This window comes from Colius striatus, chromosome 2 (assembly GCF_028858725.1).
Source record: "Colius striatus isolate bColStr4 chromosome 2, bColStr4.1.hap1, whole genome shotgun sequence".
Taxonomy (NCBI): domain Eukaryota; kingdom Metazoa; phylum Chordata; class Aves; order Coliiformes; family Coliidae; genus Colius; species Colius striatus.
The window spans coordinates 53,976,771-53,994,411 of record NC_084760.1 but is presented as its reverse complement, the minus strand read 5'-3'; the positions used below and the strand labels follow the sequence as shown (position 1 = coordinate 53,994,411).

Here is a 17,641-nt window from a genome sequence, read left to right as displayed (position 1 = left end):
TTAGTTTTTATTTTTCATTTCCTTTATCAGATTTGATTGTTTATAAATCAGACCAGTTCTCCCCAGTCTGAGTCTGTTTTGCCTGTGACAATAATTGCTGAGAGATCTCCCTGTCCTTATCTCAACCCACAAACCTTTTGTGATATTTCTCTCTTGTCCAATTTAGGATGGGGAATGATAGAATGACTTTGGTGGGTACCTAGCACCCAACCAGAGTTAAACAACCACGACTCTCGAGACTGATACTGAGGACAGAACTGTTTCAACATCTTTGTTAGTGACCTGGGTGATGAGGCAGAATGCGTACTCAGAAAGTTTGTAGACAATACAAAACCGAGACATGTGGTTGATAAAACAGATAGATGTGCTGCTATTTAGAGCTGGACAGGCTGGAGGAGTGCGCTGACAGGAACCTCATGCAAAACCCAGAATCTGGAGCAGCATAACAAGTAGGTGGTTGGGAGTGACTGTCTGGAAAGCAGCTTTGCAGAAAAGGCCTTGGGGTCTTGACAGACAACAATTTTAACATGAGCCAGCAATCTACCTTTGTGGCAAAGGTGCACAACAGCATGCTGGATTGCATTAGAAAGTGAATTGCCAGCAGCTCAAGGGAGGTGATCTTTACCCTCTACTTGGCACTAGTGAGGCATTCCTCGAGTACTAGGTCCAGTTCTGGGCTCCCCAGTATGAGAGACATGCGCATACTGGAGAGAGACCAGCAAAAGGCCACTAGGGTGATTAAAGGACTGGACCATCTGTCTTATTGGGAGAGGCAAAGAGCTGGGACTGTTTATCCTCAAGAAACCTCGGGAGAATGTTATGAATGTGTGTATATACCAGATGGTATGGAGTAAAGACTCAGTGGTTCCTCATGAGAAGACTAGGTAATAGACACAAGCTACACCATGCAAAATACTATTGAAGCATAAAACACTTCTTTTGCTATGGGGATAGTCAAATACTGAAACAGATTACCTATAGAGGTTGAGGAGTTTTCTTCTTTAGGGATACTCAAAACACACTTGAGCAGGCTCAGCATAGTCTGTTCTAGCTGGCCCTGCTTTTAGCAGGGAAAGTGGTCTAGATGACCACCGTCATCCAACCTCATCGCTTCTGTGACTCTGCATACAAGTTCTTTCTATAATTAATGTATAGAATGTTTAAGTTGTGAAATGACTAAACCAATAGCCAGTATTGCGTTAAGTACTGAGAGGTAACTAGGAAAGAGAAATGTTTTTCATTGTATGATGGATACCTGTAGATAACTGGAAAGTATCCCAGTGGGCCACAGCAAACATGTCCTACGTTCATCTCAGACTGAGCTTTGAGAATAAATTTGGACTGTCAAGTGGTATAATTTGAGTAAAAGTGACTGTGCTGCCTTCATTGCTTACTTTATAATTTTACTCCCACAACGTCAAAAAAAGTAGTGATCAATCCTTAGTTTGAACACTTTTTTTTCTTGTTATTGAAATCTGGATTTTTTCCTAGAAAAAGGGAAGAGAAATTACTTCAAGCTAGTAGACTATTTTTGGTGAAATGTCTAAAATGCTGTTTTGGGTATTAAAAAAATCCATGAATAGACAAGTTCTAGTTGTAGTTTCTTTTCTGAATTCTGGAAAATTGGCATTTAATATTAAACTTGATGATTTATAGTTACAGCATTCCATAAAGTGGAAAATGCTGTAGATAGTATTGAGTTGGGAGTCTGCAGTGTGTTTCTTTTTCACTAATATTTCTTTCCTGCATAGCTGCATTCCTGTTTTGAAGGCCCCATGCCTTTACTTCTCTTAAACAAGCCTGTAAAGTAGAGACGCAATTAGGAGCAAGAAATAGACTTATTTTCCAGTGTGCCATTCAAACTACCACTGAGGAATTCTTTGCTCCACAAAGGCTGCGTGGTATACTCTTGTCTGAGTGGTCCTTCCTGCTGTGAGAAACTACTAGATACTGGAATTGTGTAGAATTTGAAGAAAATCTTGAGGAAATGGAAATCAGAATAAACCAAGCACTGAGAGGAAAAGACCTGCAGGCAGAGAGAGTGTGGAAATGAACTTTGTTTGGACGGGGAAGAGAAACTTTTCTCTGGCTTGTCATACAGTACTGACATTTCTTTGAGGAGATGGAATACAAGAACCCTATTGCTAATGTTCTCATCAGCTCAACACTTGAGGTCTCATCAGTGTCTGTAAATGATAGTAGTGCTCACTACATTTTGCTTTCAGATTTATGAACAAACGAAGAGGAAAAGAGATATCTGATTGGCAATTTATGCAAAAGTACTGGTAACATTTTTCAAGTGATAGCACTCAAAAATATTGCTTTGGATATCCTCTAGAGCAGATTTAGAAATGGAGATGCTTCCTTTTTCTTTGTTTCCACAATTGTTCTGTCTCTACTACTCCTGCTTTCCCCCACTCTTACCTTGCCAAATAAAAGAAAAAGCAGATCCCTTTGATTCTAAATAGACAGAGGTTTTCATTCTGTCTTCAGTTCCAAATATTAGTGAGTATTTCCACAATAATTATTTTTTCTTAAAAAGCAAGACGGTTCAACTTCTGTATTTCCATCCAGGCCATGCATGGAGAAACCCAAAACCAGTTTGTAACCAGATAGCTTTTTGTTATAAACATCTATCAGAAACTAAATGTTTAAAAACATGATGCTTCAGACAGTAAAAGTTAATAGGGGAGTAGGTTTGAAAATGGAATGGATTAAGATTTAAGAACAAGTTTTTAATCTTGAATTATAATGAAAGTGAACTTGAGTGATAAAGCAGGGAGAGAGATTTTGAAGAAAACAGGGCAGCAGTTTTTTAGACTTTGGCTTATTTTTGAGTCTTATGACTTATTTTTCTATCTGGTACAAAGAACTCTATGACTTACATATATCTTTCTGATGAAAATAATTTTGGTGAAAGTACAGATATGATTAAATCAATAAAAATTTAGCCAAGTCTGGGGGGGGGGGAACGGGAAATTTTAAAAAACAATGATATTGACATAAGTTATACTATTAGATACTTTTATAGTGGCCTTTTTTAAAAAAAAGGGATTGATTTTAGAACAAAGGAGAAACTTATTTAGAACAAATAGGGGAACTTAAGCTTTGCGTTCAGACAATAAATGGAATAAGGCGAGTATTCTTACTCCTTTTATATGAATGCTTTTTTTCACTCTAAATTAAAAACTTTGTAAGTGTGGTGGGGTTTTTTGCTGAAATATTTCCGCAGAAAATTTTAAATTCTATTTATCCTTCTATACGTTCATAACTTTGATATCAGTGAATGTTGTCATTTAAGCTATTTAATCTCACTGGAGAAAACACATTTTAGGTGCCATCTCAAAGATATTTTGCCTCAAAGGGCCTGTTTTGTTTTCTTATGTGTACCAACTTCCAAGGAGAAATATGGAGTTTTATTAAGAAACGGGAGAGGGGAAAGTATGCAATGTGAATTAGAAAGTATGTTTTCCTTTTACAAAAAATATGCAAATGCTGAGGAGGGAAATTTCTGAAGGAGACCAATTCTGGAAATAAGCCCCTAGCTTCATTAATTGTGGCTTGAAAGACCTTTAAGATGTAATTTGATAATACAAAATACAGAAACTGCAACAGGAAGGAGCCATTTACTGTGGCTAACAGGTAATGAAGGCAGATGGAAATACTGTGTCTGTCTCTTTTTCTGTAATATAGTTCTGAAACAGTGCCGATGATTTAGGATGAATGAAATAATTTTTGAAGTCATAGTGTTGAGGTATGTTTGAGAAGCTTAGTAAGAACTGCTGTATTTTGATAATGTTTGCATAGCAGAGCTCTCTGTACCAATTTAGCATGCAAGTGGTTTAAGTCTAATTAGCTTGGCATACAGATATTGGACAAGTTGAAAAGTAAGTCCTGATTTCCAAGGAGATGTTATAGAATAAATTATTCTCTGCTCCCATTCTGACTAACTTTTGAAGCTTTTTTTTTTAAACACTTTTTTTTTCTTTCATCTTCTTTCTGCAATATGTTCTTGGGTTGGATTTAAATCTGTCCTTGTGGAAATATTTTTGATGTCATTATTAGATTTAAACTTGTATTCTGACTTACCTGCAAGTTGGTTTTATGCTTTAGCACAGAAAGCAAATGCAGGTAATATACTGCTTAGAGATAGCTGTCATTGAGAACAGCGTAATATGAATGTATGGAATTGGATTGCTGAACACCGTAAACTTATGTAATTCCATTAGAGCCAGTAATGCAAGTGTAGAACAGCTGAGCGTTTCTCTGAGAAATAGATGTCTTGTAGAAGCCAAGTGGGAGATTACGTGCCACATCATACAAAGCACTAGTGGTGATATCTCTTCTATAACTGGAGAAATAGTCCCGTATAATTTGGTTTATAGTAAAGGGATGTGCTTTACCTGTACCCAGCTGCTTCTTGTCTTTCTGCCAAGATCTTCAAGTCTACTTTTTCCTACTCTAAAACCTGTTCTAGTTTGAGATTGTACGGATAATTCTAGGATGTTTTTTCTCCTGAAAATTAGTTACATCACATCTGGCTAGTAGACTGTCCACATGTAGCATTCTTTAACGGGCATTCAGAACATGACTTCTAGTCGGTGGCTAATGTTATTCGTCTGAATATATGACCCATGTCTCATAGTCCTATGCTAAATTCTTCAAATAGCTCTTCCCAATTAAACCTATTTCTTGTTTTATGTGACAACACATCTGCTTGCTTTGCACTGGAGTTTTTGCCTCAAATCAAGATATTCTTAAAGGTGTATTGTATTTGGGTAGTGCAGCATTTTTTCTGTCTGTCATGCCTTAGCCAAGCCATGATTCTTTAAAAAAACTTTTATAAAATGAGTCTGCATATTTTCTAAGTAGCCTTGTTGTGAAAATCCTGAAAATTAAATTGGGATAGTTTTCAGGATATAGGGCCTGCATGTTGTATCTAATATTTATTCTCCTTTTTTCTACTCTACTAGCTTCTTCTTATTTTAATAAGAATAACAGATTATCCAGTTCTCCAAATGAACACTCTAAATTGCTGATTGGCAAGTAATTTTTCCTCTTTTTTTTCCTCCTATAAAACATCATGTGCCTTCCATAATTACTGCCTTGTTTTCTGAAAGTGAAAAGCTAGATATAAGGACTCTTATTTTTTTTAATTATATTTTGATAAATGTTTGTAAGTGATATCTGCCCATGTTCCTTCTCTTCTTCCTCAGAAACCTGGTTATGCCTTAAACCTGGGTATCTGGCATGCCTTAACTCATCACTGGTACGAATTCCGTTGCTCCATTGTAATTTGTTAGGGTGGGGAAAGTGCCCCACTCGTTTGTCTGTTTTATGCAGCACATCTAAGGAAACCCATATAAGAAAAAACAGGAATTTCTACTAACCATAGCAGGGTGCCACCCATTCTTTCAGTCAAAGACCTTCCTCTAGTGAATGGAATGAAGTTTTCCCCAAGTATCTATTTCTGTCAGCCTCATGCATTGTGCTAATGTGTGTGTCAAAACCTCTTTTGTTGCCCTAAAGTAGTATTCCACTTGTGAGACCCAGTCTTGGAGATGCTCAACTGCCAGAGCAAAAGGAGCAAGTTAACCTGACTGCACACTCTGCCCACTGTAATGTGCGAGCTCTTTCTCAGTTCATAGTGATCGCTAAAAATCATTTGGAAGGTAGCATATTGTTGCGTCCCATCCAAGAGACCTGAGGCTCAAACCCCTTCTGCCTCCTGGTAGTAGACTGCATGGCTTCTGAACTTGTGAACCCCATCATCCCATTGTTGCCTGGCACGTTGGTCTATGAAATGTGGTGCAGATAATGTGCTCCTTTTGTTGAATCTCTGATTGCAGAGTGCTGTTACAGCTGTAGGTTCACCTGCTGGTATGCTTTTGATTTGTATTACCTGATTATTCCAGCTCCTGGATTTGAACAAAGTGCATGGTTCCAAGATAAGCTATTTTAACATAAAGCTTCTGATTAGCTCCCAGAAAGCCTCTTGTCTTCTGTCTGGTACAACTCCAAGAGAAAGGAAATAGGCAGCAGGGAACAACCAAATGGACACACTGGCTATTCTGTCCCTGTACATACTCTGAGACGTGTTCTCTATCTGTTCTTCAGGTGAGAACATCTCCTATCCCATGATGAACTGGAATGTGCCATGCTTTTTTCCGATAACTAAATTATAAGGTACAGGCCTTGTAATCATGTATAAACCTGCTGAGCTGTAAACGTATGTCTTTTCAACCAGTGGGATTTTCAGGCAAATACTTAATCAAAGCTGGTATTTTGGTGTGGGTAGTACACAAATAAACAAAACACAGTAGGACTGTAAATTGATATGATATGATATTGATCTTTACTTGGTAGTTCAGAAAGTAGAAATGGCTTATCAGCACATCAGATTACAGGTACTTGAGGAGCACTTGTTTAGAAGCAAAATATCTGTAGGTACTCCTGTGAGGCTTTAAGCCTTATGAATATGTATGGTATTGAACATCAGTGTGCTGGTTTGATCCTGGCTGGATGCCAGGTGTCCACCATGCCGCTCTATCACCTACATCCTCTGCAAGCCAGGGAAGGGGAGAAAATAAGATGACAATCTTGTGGGTTGAGATAAAAGCAGTTTAATAAAGAAGCAGTAAAGCCACGCAAGTGCAAGAAGCAAAGCAAAAGTAAATAAAGATGTTATTCTGTACTTCCCATCAGCAGCAATGGCCAGCCATCACCCAAGAAGCAGGGCTTCAGTATGTGTAACAGTTGCTTTTGGTAGGCCAAAATGAATCTTGCCCCCCCCACCTTTCCCCAGTTTATATTACTGAGCTGACATCATATGGTATTGGAATATGTCCTTGGTCAGCCTGGGTCAGCTGTTCTGGCTGTAGTCCCTCCCAAGATCATGCCCACCCACAGCTATTGGTGAAGGTGGGGGAAGGAATGCTGGAGGGACAGCCCTGATGCTGTGAGAGCAGTAGTCATAGTATTGATACCCACAGTAACCACAGCACTGCACTGTGGAAGATCACTACCATCCCAGACCCACTACAATCCAGAAACCTAAAAGTACAAAGCTGAAGGTTTTTTCCCCTGTTTAATTATCAGCTTAGATGTTAATGAGTAGTGCATGTCCTCTGACTTATCAAGACTTCTCTTTTACAGAAACTTTAAGTGTAAATGTTTAGCAACAAGCATGAAAGTGAAAAACACTTGTCAAAGATTGACAGGTAGAAGTGGAAATGTGTTAATGCTCTAAGTTTACTTTGGAAAGCTTCTTGCTGCAATAAAAATAATTTAGTATTTGTTTTCAGAGTTTCTAAGGGAATGAACTACTGCCTAGGCATAAACTGAGCTAATGAAGACTGGTATAGATAGACCAGCTTTTCTGAGGAGTTAATATTGGCAGAGGATGCTACTTTTACAGCTGCAGACTATATTGATATCTTCCACACCCATCATGTTGTGCCCCTAATACACAGACTCAAGCATTTTAAGAGTTGCAGTGAATCAGATAGCTGAAGAACCAGTCCCTGTCTTCCATCTTTTCTGTGATGTCTGAATCCTGGCGTAACGTTCTAGGCTTGTTTCTGTTGCATTGCTACCACACAAAAGATTGGATTGACAAAGCATCTGTATTTGTTGTAAAAAATATTTGGGAAAAAAAAAAGGTCTTTCTAGACAAAGCGATCTTTTTTGGTATTGGTTTTTTTTTTTTGGGGGGGGGGAGGTGTAATTTAAAAAGGTTGGGCATACATAGGCTTTGGGATTTTTTTTTTTTATATACGTAATACGGCTTTTTACGAGAGGGGTTCAGGTTTAGCAGCACTTGGCTTTCCTCATTAAATGCTCTGAGCAGGGTTGTCATTGTTACAAGTTGAGGAAAAAAAAAAGTCCTATTTAAAAAAATAAACTTCAAAGATTGTTATATGAAAAGATATAACAGAGCTTATCTTGTGGTGTTCAATGTCTGGCTAGTGATGCATGAGAAGGAATAAAATAATATGTTATAACTGGCTATCTACTTTGTATGTAGGAATGCATTTGTAAGAATGTATTGTATGATTGTAGACAACTTTTCTAACAGACTGTTTTAAATAACTATTTTCCCATATTGCTATATTTTTATTATGTACTAAGAAGCAGAATTTTGTGCCTAAAAACAGACTCTTTTTGTGGTTTAAATTGGTTATTTTATTTATTTAGTCTTACATAAATTCCAAATGCTTAAATATATTATGATCAATGAAAGGTCAATTTAACATGCTACTTATTTGGAGTTATTTGTAAAGCAGAAAGAAAAGGGGGAAAATGCATGCAATACCCATTGTAACAAAAAGTATGATCATTCTGCACTATTGTACAGGATACATTTATACATAAAATTAGTTCATAATAATGCCTGGAATTTTTTTGATGTTTCTTGTTGATGTTATAGACTAAACTTTTCTGTTTGCATACCACTATATCTATGGGATGTGGCTTGTTTATAGATAACTCTTGTTAAAGTTTCCCAATATTTCTTACTACTTCCTGTGCCTACTAGTTCTTACATGTCCACAGACAGCACGCATGGGTCAGGCTCATTGGTGCCTCTGTTCCAAATCGTTAATAGATTGTACAGGAGGATTTTCTTGTTCACATTGTAGTCGTGTAGTTCATTAAAGACATGCAACACTGACAAGGTCATGGGGTAGGCTCTGGAGCCTCGGGTGTTTCAGACTAACAGGTACAGACAGCACCAACGTTCACAAGCAGCAGCACCAGGAGCTAGACACTTCACCTGAACTAGGCTGAGTGTTGGGCTCTGACTCAAGAGACCCTCATATTAAGTCCAAAATGAAGACTTACCAGATACATAAGGGTGATGTTTGTTTTAGATATGTAGTGATGTGTTTTTCTCATAGGTATCAGATCTTGTTCCCATGTAAAAATAGAAAGAATGAACCACACACATTTTCAGAGAAATTTTCAACGCTGCAAAATATTTTTTAATTAGAAGAGCAGTCATTGTGACTAAACTGTTGGCATGAGCAAATGATCAAAGTGCAGCTAACCATGTAAGAGTTGGTCAGTTGTCCAAACTGTTGACATCTGGTTTAGAGTAAAAGATATTTTTCAGCCAAATAACCAAACTTTCTTCTTTCAGACACAGTGTTAAATGCTGACTGGTGTTTTGAACTACATGGAATACAAAAAACAAGGCTAATGGCAGCAGCAGACTTCCTTATCCTTACCAGATAGACTATAACTAAGCACTACAATAATTACTGGATTAAAAAAGGTTGTTACTGTTACTCTGTTGTAGTTGTTCAGACCAAGACATGTAGTATTTAAGTAGATTCTTATTAATTATGTTACTACTTTGTATTAGAAGGCCTTTGTATTGAGGCCTTTAACTGGCAATCTCAGTATTCTTGGAGAGAATATGTTTGTGCCTGTATCTTTGCAATTGCTAACTAAAAATACAGTAAAGCACAGGTTTTTTTTCCTGTCATCTGATAAGAACAGTGCTCAGTGTGACACGCTAAGAGTGGAGCTGAAGAGAGGATTAATTACACAAATGAGAAGTTTGTTTCTAATATTATATGCAGTTGTACTGAAAAAGCTACTAGGTTTTTTTTAAAGCATTTTTAAAAGCATTTACAAGCATGCTTAGGAAATGGCTCATCCTCTGATTTAAAAATAGTGTGCAAACTTTATCTGCCTACCTCCAACTTTTGCAATCTTTCTGTCTTTCAATTTTCAGAAACTTAGTTGAGCATGGGGTTTTTTATTTCAGTTCAACCTTGAAATATATTTCTGTTTCTTAATTTAATTTCACTGAATTGTTGTTATTTTGCTTCACTTAGAGACTTTGTTTTATTATGTTCCTATGCTAATACAGTGCATCAAATTCTCAAAGATAAAATCTGATACAGCTGTTCTATTACTTTAAAAATATTGAAATGTATAATAGAATAATATGATAGAACTGGAATTCAGGCTGCTGAAGAACATATGATTCAATATTCAATATTGTTTTGGTATTCCCCCCAGTAGTGTTTACAGCAACAACATATATATAAAAGCAAAATTTAATTAAGAAAATAATAGAAAAATTATTCTATAAGAAGTGTAAGATTGTAATAACTAATGCAGCATTTATGCAGTCACATTCATAATAATATTTGTAGTCTTATTTGTGTCATTAGAACGTGCCATATTGTCAAAGTAATTTTCAGGTGTTTTTTTTATGATTTAACAAATAACTAGAATGCCTTTAATATAGTAGTATTTCTTGTTTGCAGGTAATATATGCTTTGAACACTAAAAATGATGAACACGAAGCTACTATCCAAGCCCTTAAGGATGCTCATGAAGAAGAAATTCAACAAATTCTTGCAGAGACCAGAGAAAAGATCTTGCAGTATAAAAGTAAAGTTGCAGAAGAAATGGATCTCAAGAGAAAGATCCAGGTTTTAGAGGAGTCACTGGAAGACCATAAAAAAATGAAACATCAGGCCTTGACAGAATTTGAAGCCTATAAGGGTAGAGTTGAAGATATGCAGCTTTGTGCGGAAGCTCAGCATGTCCAACGTGTAGTGACCATGTCCAGAGAAGTAGAAGAGATCAGAAAGAAATTTGAGGAAAGGCTACGAAGTTTCATACAGTTGCAAGTACAATATGAGAAGGACAAGCGTACAGCTCTGGAAGACTTGAAAGCTGCCCACAGACTTGAAATTCAAGAACTCCTGAAGACTCAACAGAGTCAGAATGCTACTTTAAGTAAGGGACAAGAAAAACTAGAGGAGTTGCATAAACTGGAGCTGGAAGATTTGAACAATAAAGTTGAAGAGTTAAGGCTGGAAAGGAAAAAACTCATTGAGGACTATGAAAGCAAACTCAGCAAAGCACAGTCTTTCTATGAACATGAACTCGATTCTTTGAAAAGATCTCAGCTTTTTACAGCAGAAAGTCTACATGCTTGCAAAGAAAAAGAAGTGGAGCTAAGAAAAGAATTTCAAAACCAGGAAAGTATGTTACGGAAGAATCTGGGAAAGCTTAAAACCGAACTGCAAATGGTCCAGGATGAAGCTGCTAGTCTGCGGGAAAAATGCCAAAAACTTCAGGTTGCTCTTGGTACAGCAGAAAACAATGTTCAGGTGAGAACAATGATACATTGTTCCCAAGACTGTAAATTTTCTTTTCGTATTTATGCTGCCTTTCCATGAAGCTGGTGTGTCAAGGTAATTGGAACATGTAAACTTAATTTTTTGTTACTCACACTGATTGTCGTGTACTTCTGATTTTTAAAAAATGTATTTCAATTTTTAAATTTTTCTTATATGATTAGTTTTCCCAGACTGAGTTAATATTACTTTGGTCTCCTTCCTTTTAGCTCTTCATGTTCACTTAAAAGAACAAACAAAAAATCCCAAACCAAACCCTGTTCCTCTCCCTTGAAAGAACGATAAAGGGAGGAAGGGGCAAAAGCAAAGCAATGTCTTCATGACAAGTCTCCAAATAAATTGATTCTTCCCTGCCCCTCCCACCCAGAAAAAAAAGACTCTGAGAAGGAGGATGTCGGCAACTGAGACCTTTTGACATCTTACGCTGACAAGCCAATATGCTTGTTAGAAATTATGTGAACCAACGTACCTAGACTAGTTTGTTGGAGAAATGTATTGACAGGAATGTCATACAACTGACACTAGCAATATGGTTAATATTTTGTATTTCACAGAATGGTAGGAAGTGGAAGAGACCTCTAGAGATCATGTAGCCCAACCCCTCTGCTAAAGCAGGTCCACCTAGATCAGGTCATATAGGAACATGTCCAAGCTGGCTTTGAAAACTTTCAGAGAAGGAGACTTCACAACCTCTCTGGGAAGCCTGTTCTAGTGCTCCCTCACCCTCAAAGGAAAGTTTTTCCTCAAGTGTTAGTGGAACTTTTTGTGTTCCACCTTTTGTCCATTATCCCTTGTTCTTTCACTTGAGACAACAGAAAAAAGGACTGCCCCATCCTCTTGACTCTTAAATACTTTTAAGTGTTGATGAGAGCCCTCCTCAGTCCTCTCTTCTCTAGGTTAAGCAGCCCCAGTTCGAGCAGCCATTCCTCATAAGGAAGATGCTTCATTCCCCTGATCATCTTGGAAGCCCTTGCTAGACTCTCTCCATATGTTCCTTGTCCCTCTTGAGCTGAGGAGCCCAGAACTGGACACAGTACTCCAGATGAGGCCTCACCAGGGTAGAGTAGAGGTGGAGAACCTCCCTTGACCTTGCTGGCCACACTCTTCTTGATGCATCCCAGAATGCCATTGGCCTTCTTAGCCACGAGGGCACATTGGTGGCTCATGTTTAGTTTATTATCAACCAGAACTCCCAGGTCTCTCTCTGCAGAGTTGTTCTCCAGCAGGTCAATCCCCAGCCTGTACTGGTGCGTGGGGTTGTTCCTCCCCAGATGCAGGACTCTGCATTTGCCCTTGTTGAACCTCTTGAGTTTTCTCTCTGCCTAACTCTCAAGCCAGTCAAGATCCTGCTGAATGGCAGCACAGCCTTCTGGGGAATCAACCAGTCCTCCTATTTTGGTGTCACCAGCCAACTTGCTGAGGGTACACTCCATCCCCTCATCCAGTTCATTGATGAAGATGTTGAACAAGACTGGCCCCAGAACCGATCCCTATGGAACTCCACTGGCCACAGGCCTCCAACTTGATTCTGTGCCATTGATCACCACACTCTGGGTTCTGTCATTCAGCCAGTTCTTGATCCACCTCACTGTCCACTTCTCCAAGCCACAGTGCCTGAGCTTTTTGATGAGGATGTTATGGGAGACAGTGTCAAAAGCGTTGCTGAAGTCAAGGCAGATGACATCCACTGCTCTTCCCTCATCTAGCCAGCTGGTTATGCCCTCTTAGAAGGCTATCAGTTCGGTGAAGCAGGAGTTGCCCTTGGTGAATCCATGTTAACTCTCTCTGGTAAACATCTTTTCCTTCACATGTTTAGTGATGACATCCAGGCTGAGTTGTCCCATCACCTTTCCAGGGATGGAGGTGAGGCTGACCGGCTTGTAGTTTCCTGGGTCCTCCTTCTTACCCTTTTTAAAAACTGGAGTGACAGTAGCCTTCCAGCCCTCAGACACATCACCTGTGCTTCACAATCGTTCAAAAATGATGGAGAGTGGCTTAGCACAAACATCAGTCAGCTCCCTCAGTACTTGTGGTTGCATCCCATCAGGACCCATGCTTTTATGGATGTCCAGCTTGCCTAACAGGTCTCTAAGCCCATCCTTATCCACCAAGGGAAGGTCTTCCACTCTCCAGATTGTCTCAGTATTCTCCAGGTACTGGGCTTCTGAGGGCTGGCCCTGACAGCGAAGACCTAAACAAAGGCAGCATTCAGTAATTCTGCCTTCTCTACATCCTCTGTCACTAGAGTATGCTTCTCATTCAGCAGTGGGTTTGCATTCTCCCTCATCTTCATTTTACTACTGAGGTAATAACAAGAAGCCCTTCTTGTCTTCCTTTGCTTCCCTTGCAAAAAAGGAAGTTTTAATTAATTTCTAAAAACTTTTAGTTCTGAAAGTATTTTAGCCTTCAGATTTCATCCCTACATGCTCTGGCAACACTCCTATTCTCTTCCCAAGCAACCAAACCCTTTTTCCTCCTTCCATAGATTTTTTTTTTTTCCCTTCACCTTGAGTCACTCACCTTGCATCACATCCATGCCTGTGGATAAATAGATGCAGTCTTGCTTGTAGTGATCATTAGTGACTACCTTGCCTAGACATGTTGGATGGTTTTAGGAGGTAAGAAAAAAAGATGACTTTCAGAATGCTTGAATTTTTTTTTTTTGTTATAACATCTTAAATAACGTTTTCATAGCAGTAACTGACATACTGCACCCATTTTCAGCATATAATGATTTTGTCTGGGATAGAGTTAACTTTCTTCGTAGTAGCTGGTATAGTGCTCTGTTTTGGCTTTCTCATGAAAACAGTGTTGATAATACAGAGATGTTCTAGCTACTGGTAAGCAGTGCTTGCACAAAGGCCTTTTCTGCTTCTCACACAACCCCACCAGTAAGTGGGCTGGGGGTGCACAAGAAGCTGGGACAGGTGACCCCAGCTGCCCAAAGGGATGACCGTATGTCAAGTTCAGCATATAAAGCAGGGGAAGGAAGGAAGGAGGGAATGTTTGGAGTTTTGGCACTTGCCTTTCCACATGCGATGGAGCCCTGCTTTCCTGGAGATGGCTGAACACCTGCCTGCCCATGGGAAGTGGGGCATGAATTCCTTGTTTGGCTTTGCTTGTGTGTGTGTGGCTTTTGCTTTGCTTATTGACATGTCTTTAGCTAAGCCCACAAGTTTTCTTGCTTTTACCCATGCAGTTCTCTCCCCTCTCCTGCTAGGGTAGTGAGTAAGTGGCTATGTGGTACTTGGCTGCTTACCAGGTTAAAACACAGCACACTGGTATTTAAAAACAATAGTTTCTTGTCCCTAAAGTAGGACAAGAAATCTCTGAAAGAACTACATTTTGTGGTCAGGGAAAAAGTAGGGCCGAGCATGCTTGGTTTTTTGGTAGCTGTTCTGAGGCCTGAGGAACAGTAATTTCTGTGGGTAAGCCTGAGTATCTTGTCTTTTATATTTGTAGTTATTCTCAAGTTTCAAAGCCTTGAAAGTACCTTAAATGTTTTGATTGTACTAATTTTTGAAGCATCATTGGGTAGAGCTGAGATGGGCCATGATCTGTTCCCATTTACAATCTAGCCAATCCTATTTTTTGGACTATCCTTCCTTCTTATGTGAATGGTACAGGGTGTACTGAAAGAATACTGCTGCCTTTATCATGTTAAATTCAGAATACCTTTTTCCAGTTTCCCAAGAGGCCTTCCAAAACTTAATTTCCATTTAGTTAACAGTGCAGAACTTTTGCCTTTCAATTGACTTCATCAAGTAAATGGGTTTCTGGCAAGCTGCAGCAAAAAGGAAGCCCACTGGATGTTGATCATTACTGCAATAAAGAAATTCCTCTTGGCTCAAAAGAAGAGGAAGAGTCTAGTACAGTATTTGCAGTGGATTTTAAAGTCAGGTCCTGGTCAGGTAATTGTGGATGAAGTGATCAAGTGCATAATTTCATCATAATCTCTCTGGTGTCCATGTTTCATTCCATGTCCTGTCCAGCATTTTCCCCAATTCTATTTCATGCTTTAGTTTCTGAAATGACCCTTTACTATTCCCATGACTTAAATTATCAGAAATCTAGCTTTGCATTTAAAACAGAGGAAATTTCCTTTCCCTTTCTTCATGGCTGAGAACACATCATCATCATCATCACACTATCTAATATGCTATTGTAAATAAATTCATTAGACTTAAAACATACTAAAAGTTTAATTTAACTAGTTGCATATCTCTCATGAATATTCATGTGCTGGTTAATTTGTGTCAGTACTGAACACTCACAATTGCAGTGAAGGACACTGTAAACTGCTGTGAACACACACAGCAGTATATTCTTCAACGTGAAGAAATCTCAGATATCAGAAGCCAGGTTTCAGAAGTTAGTCCTCAAACCATTTTACCTTTTTTTTTCATACAGCTTTTTGAATGTTGTCACACTTCTCTCTTACATTCTTGTGATGCCCTATGTCCAGTATCTTGTGATGCTTCAACAGTATGTTTGGAAAAAACAAAATACATAGTTAATATGGTGATAATACTGCAAGAGCTCAACTTCTGTATGAATAAAACTTGAGTGCTGAAAGGTCTTTTCTATACACCTTAAGCTAATGCTCATTTAAATTTACACATGATTGTATATAATGATAACAGGCATTGTACTATGCTTCCTCTAGGTTCTTCAGAAACAGCTAGAGGATGTGAAGGAGGAGGAGATGTCATTGTTAAGCAAACACAAAGAAGTGGAAAGTGAGCTAGCAGCTGCTAGAGAACGCTTACAGCAGCAGGCCACTGATCTTGTTCTCAAAGCCAGTATGTATGTCAGTAGCTTAATCTTGAAACAAATTTCATCTTTTTAATTCTAGCTTTTCCTTTTTCTATTAACTTTGTGCAGGTTTAGAATGCTTAAAGACTGTTCAATGCTGTCCACGGAAATTTTTGACAAATGTGGGGTTTGTTTTTAACTGTTTTGATGTGGTGTGCATTGTACTTAAGGGTTGTTATTTGTGTACTTATTTGTCTCAGTGTTCATACTTTGTATGGCATGTGCACATCTTTCAGGCCTTGGAATCTATTGCCTTGCACAACAGATGCATTCTGTGCATTTACGTGTTTTCCACATAGTCACTGAGATGTGCTTCGTGTTGCTCTGTCCTTCAGTTGCCTTGTCTTTTTGCTGCGACTAATGGCACTTTGCTTTACGCTGTCAGAAGACTTGCAACTTACGACATAATAAGTCTTCTAGAATTTTCTTTATAGCTGTTTTCTTTACCTCTTTGTGCTTATTGCCTTATGGAAAGGCATAGAAAATGGTCTAAGACTTGGCTCTACACTTGGAGGTTTTCCCTCATTGGCATTGTCTCTCTTGGAAACTGCTTAGTGGTGGGGCATTGGCCCAAGTGCTTGAACTAGAAGGGCTTGTAGGTTAAAAGCCTCTGACTTATCTTTGGCCTTGTTCAACTAGACCAGCTGTAGAAATACCTGGTTATTTTCCAAACAAATTAGCAAAAGCCCAGAGCCCTTCCCAAAAGTCAGTTTGGATCAAATCCCCTTGGTTTGAAGACTGGGATGTTGCCAGACTCTGCCAGTCAGCCTTAGGAGCAGACAATACTTCACAATACTGTGATAGTCTATTATCTGCATTATATATAGTACTGTATTTAGTATTACTCTAATAGGTTACTTCTAGTTGACTACGTGGGCCGTAGCCCTGCAACTGAGTATGTGGATGTGGCCTGTGTCAAGGTGTTATTTCTGCTTTTCAAATAATGAAGCAGTTCCTACAGATGGACCAAGTGTGTCTGCTGTGTAGGAGAGCTTCATACCTAGGACAAGTGACATATATGAGCTAGCTGAGGTAAGGGCTAGGAGTCGTCTAGACTTTACATTTGAACAATACAGAGGCCAGCAGGGACCTAAGACTACAAGAGCCTACTGGATGTAAACAGCTAAAAGGAATGGGTTTGCTGCTAAGAGGACCTCAAATAATGGAACTCAAATGGGAATTTGGTCTTCCAAAAAGTGATTTGGGAGGCACTCATGAAAAATTAATGACTTGAGAGTGTTGGAGCAAAAAAACCCAAACCCTGTTGTTATACCCTCTTTGGCCATTCCTGTTTCTTTCCCTCGACAGAAGCATGGAAGGGCTTCCATCAGGCAACCCTAGACTGAGTGGAAATAAACATAAAAATCCAGTCTGTTCTTCTGTGTTACAGAAGTAGTTGGCATGGAGCCAACTAGCCTATGATGGCATGGAGCCAGATACCCTATCAGTCCAGTCCTCTGTCACTGAGTTTAACTTTACGAGAAATGGGAGTGTGTTCATGCTGTTGCACTTGTCAGTAGTACATCTTTGCTTTACAGCACATTTCAGTACAACAAGAGTCAGGAGCCCTGTATACAGAGGTGCCACCAAGCCATTAGCGTGTCATGTAATTGGTTCCCAACCTGTTTGGAAATTGGTTTCTGACACTAGTGCATTGTCATTTC

The 17,641-nt window shown here is 38.9% G+C and overlaps 1 protein-coding gene across 1 annotated transcript in view; it reads left to right on the top strand.

Annotated features, from left to right (window-relative positions):
* FAM184A (family with sequence similarity 184 member A) overlaps window positions 1-17,641 on the top strand; it is a 74,737-nt gene that overhangs the window by 16,356 nt on the left and 40,740 nt on the right. The window contains exons 2-3 of the mRNA XM_061990018.1: window positions 10,281-11,135; window positions 15,829-15,964. Coding sequence (XP_061846002.1) covers window positions 10,281-11,135; window positions 15,829-15,964 — 991 coding nt within the window. The remainder of the gene's footprint in view (window positions 1-10,280; window positions 11,136-15,828; window positions 15,965-17,641) is intronic.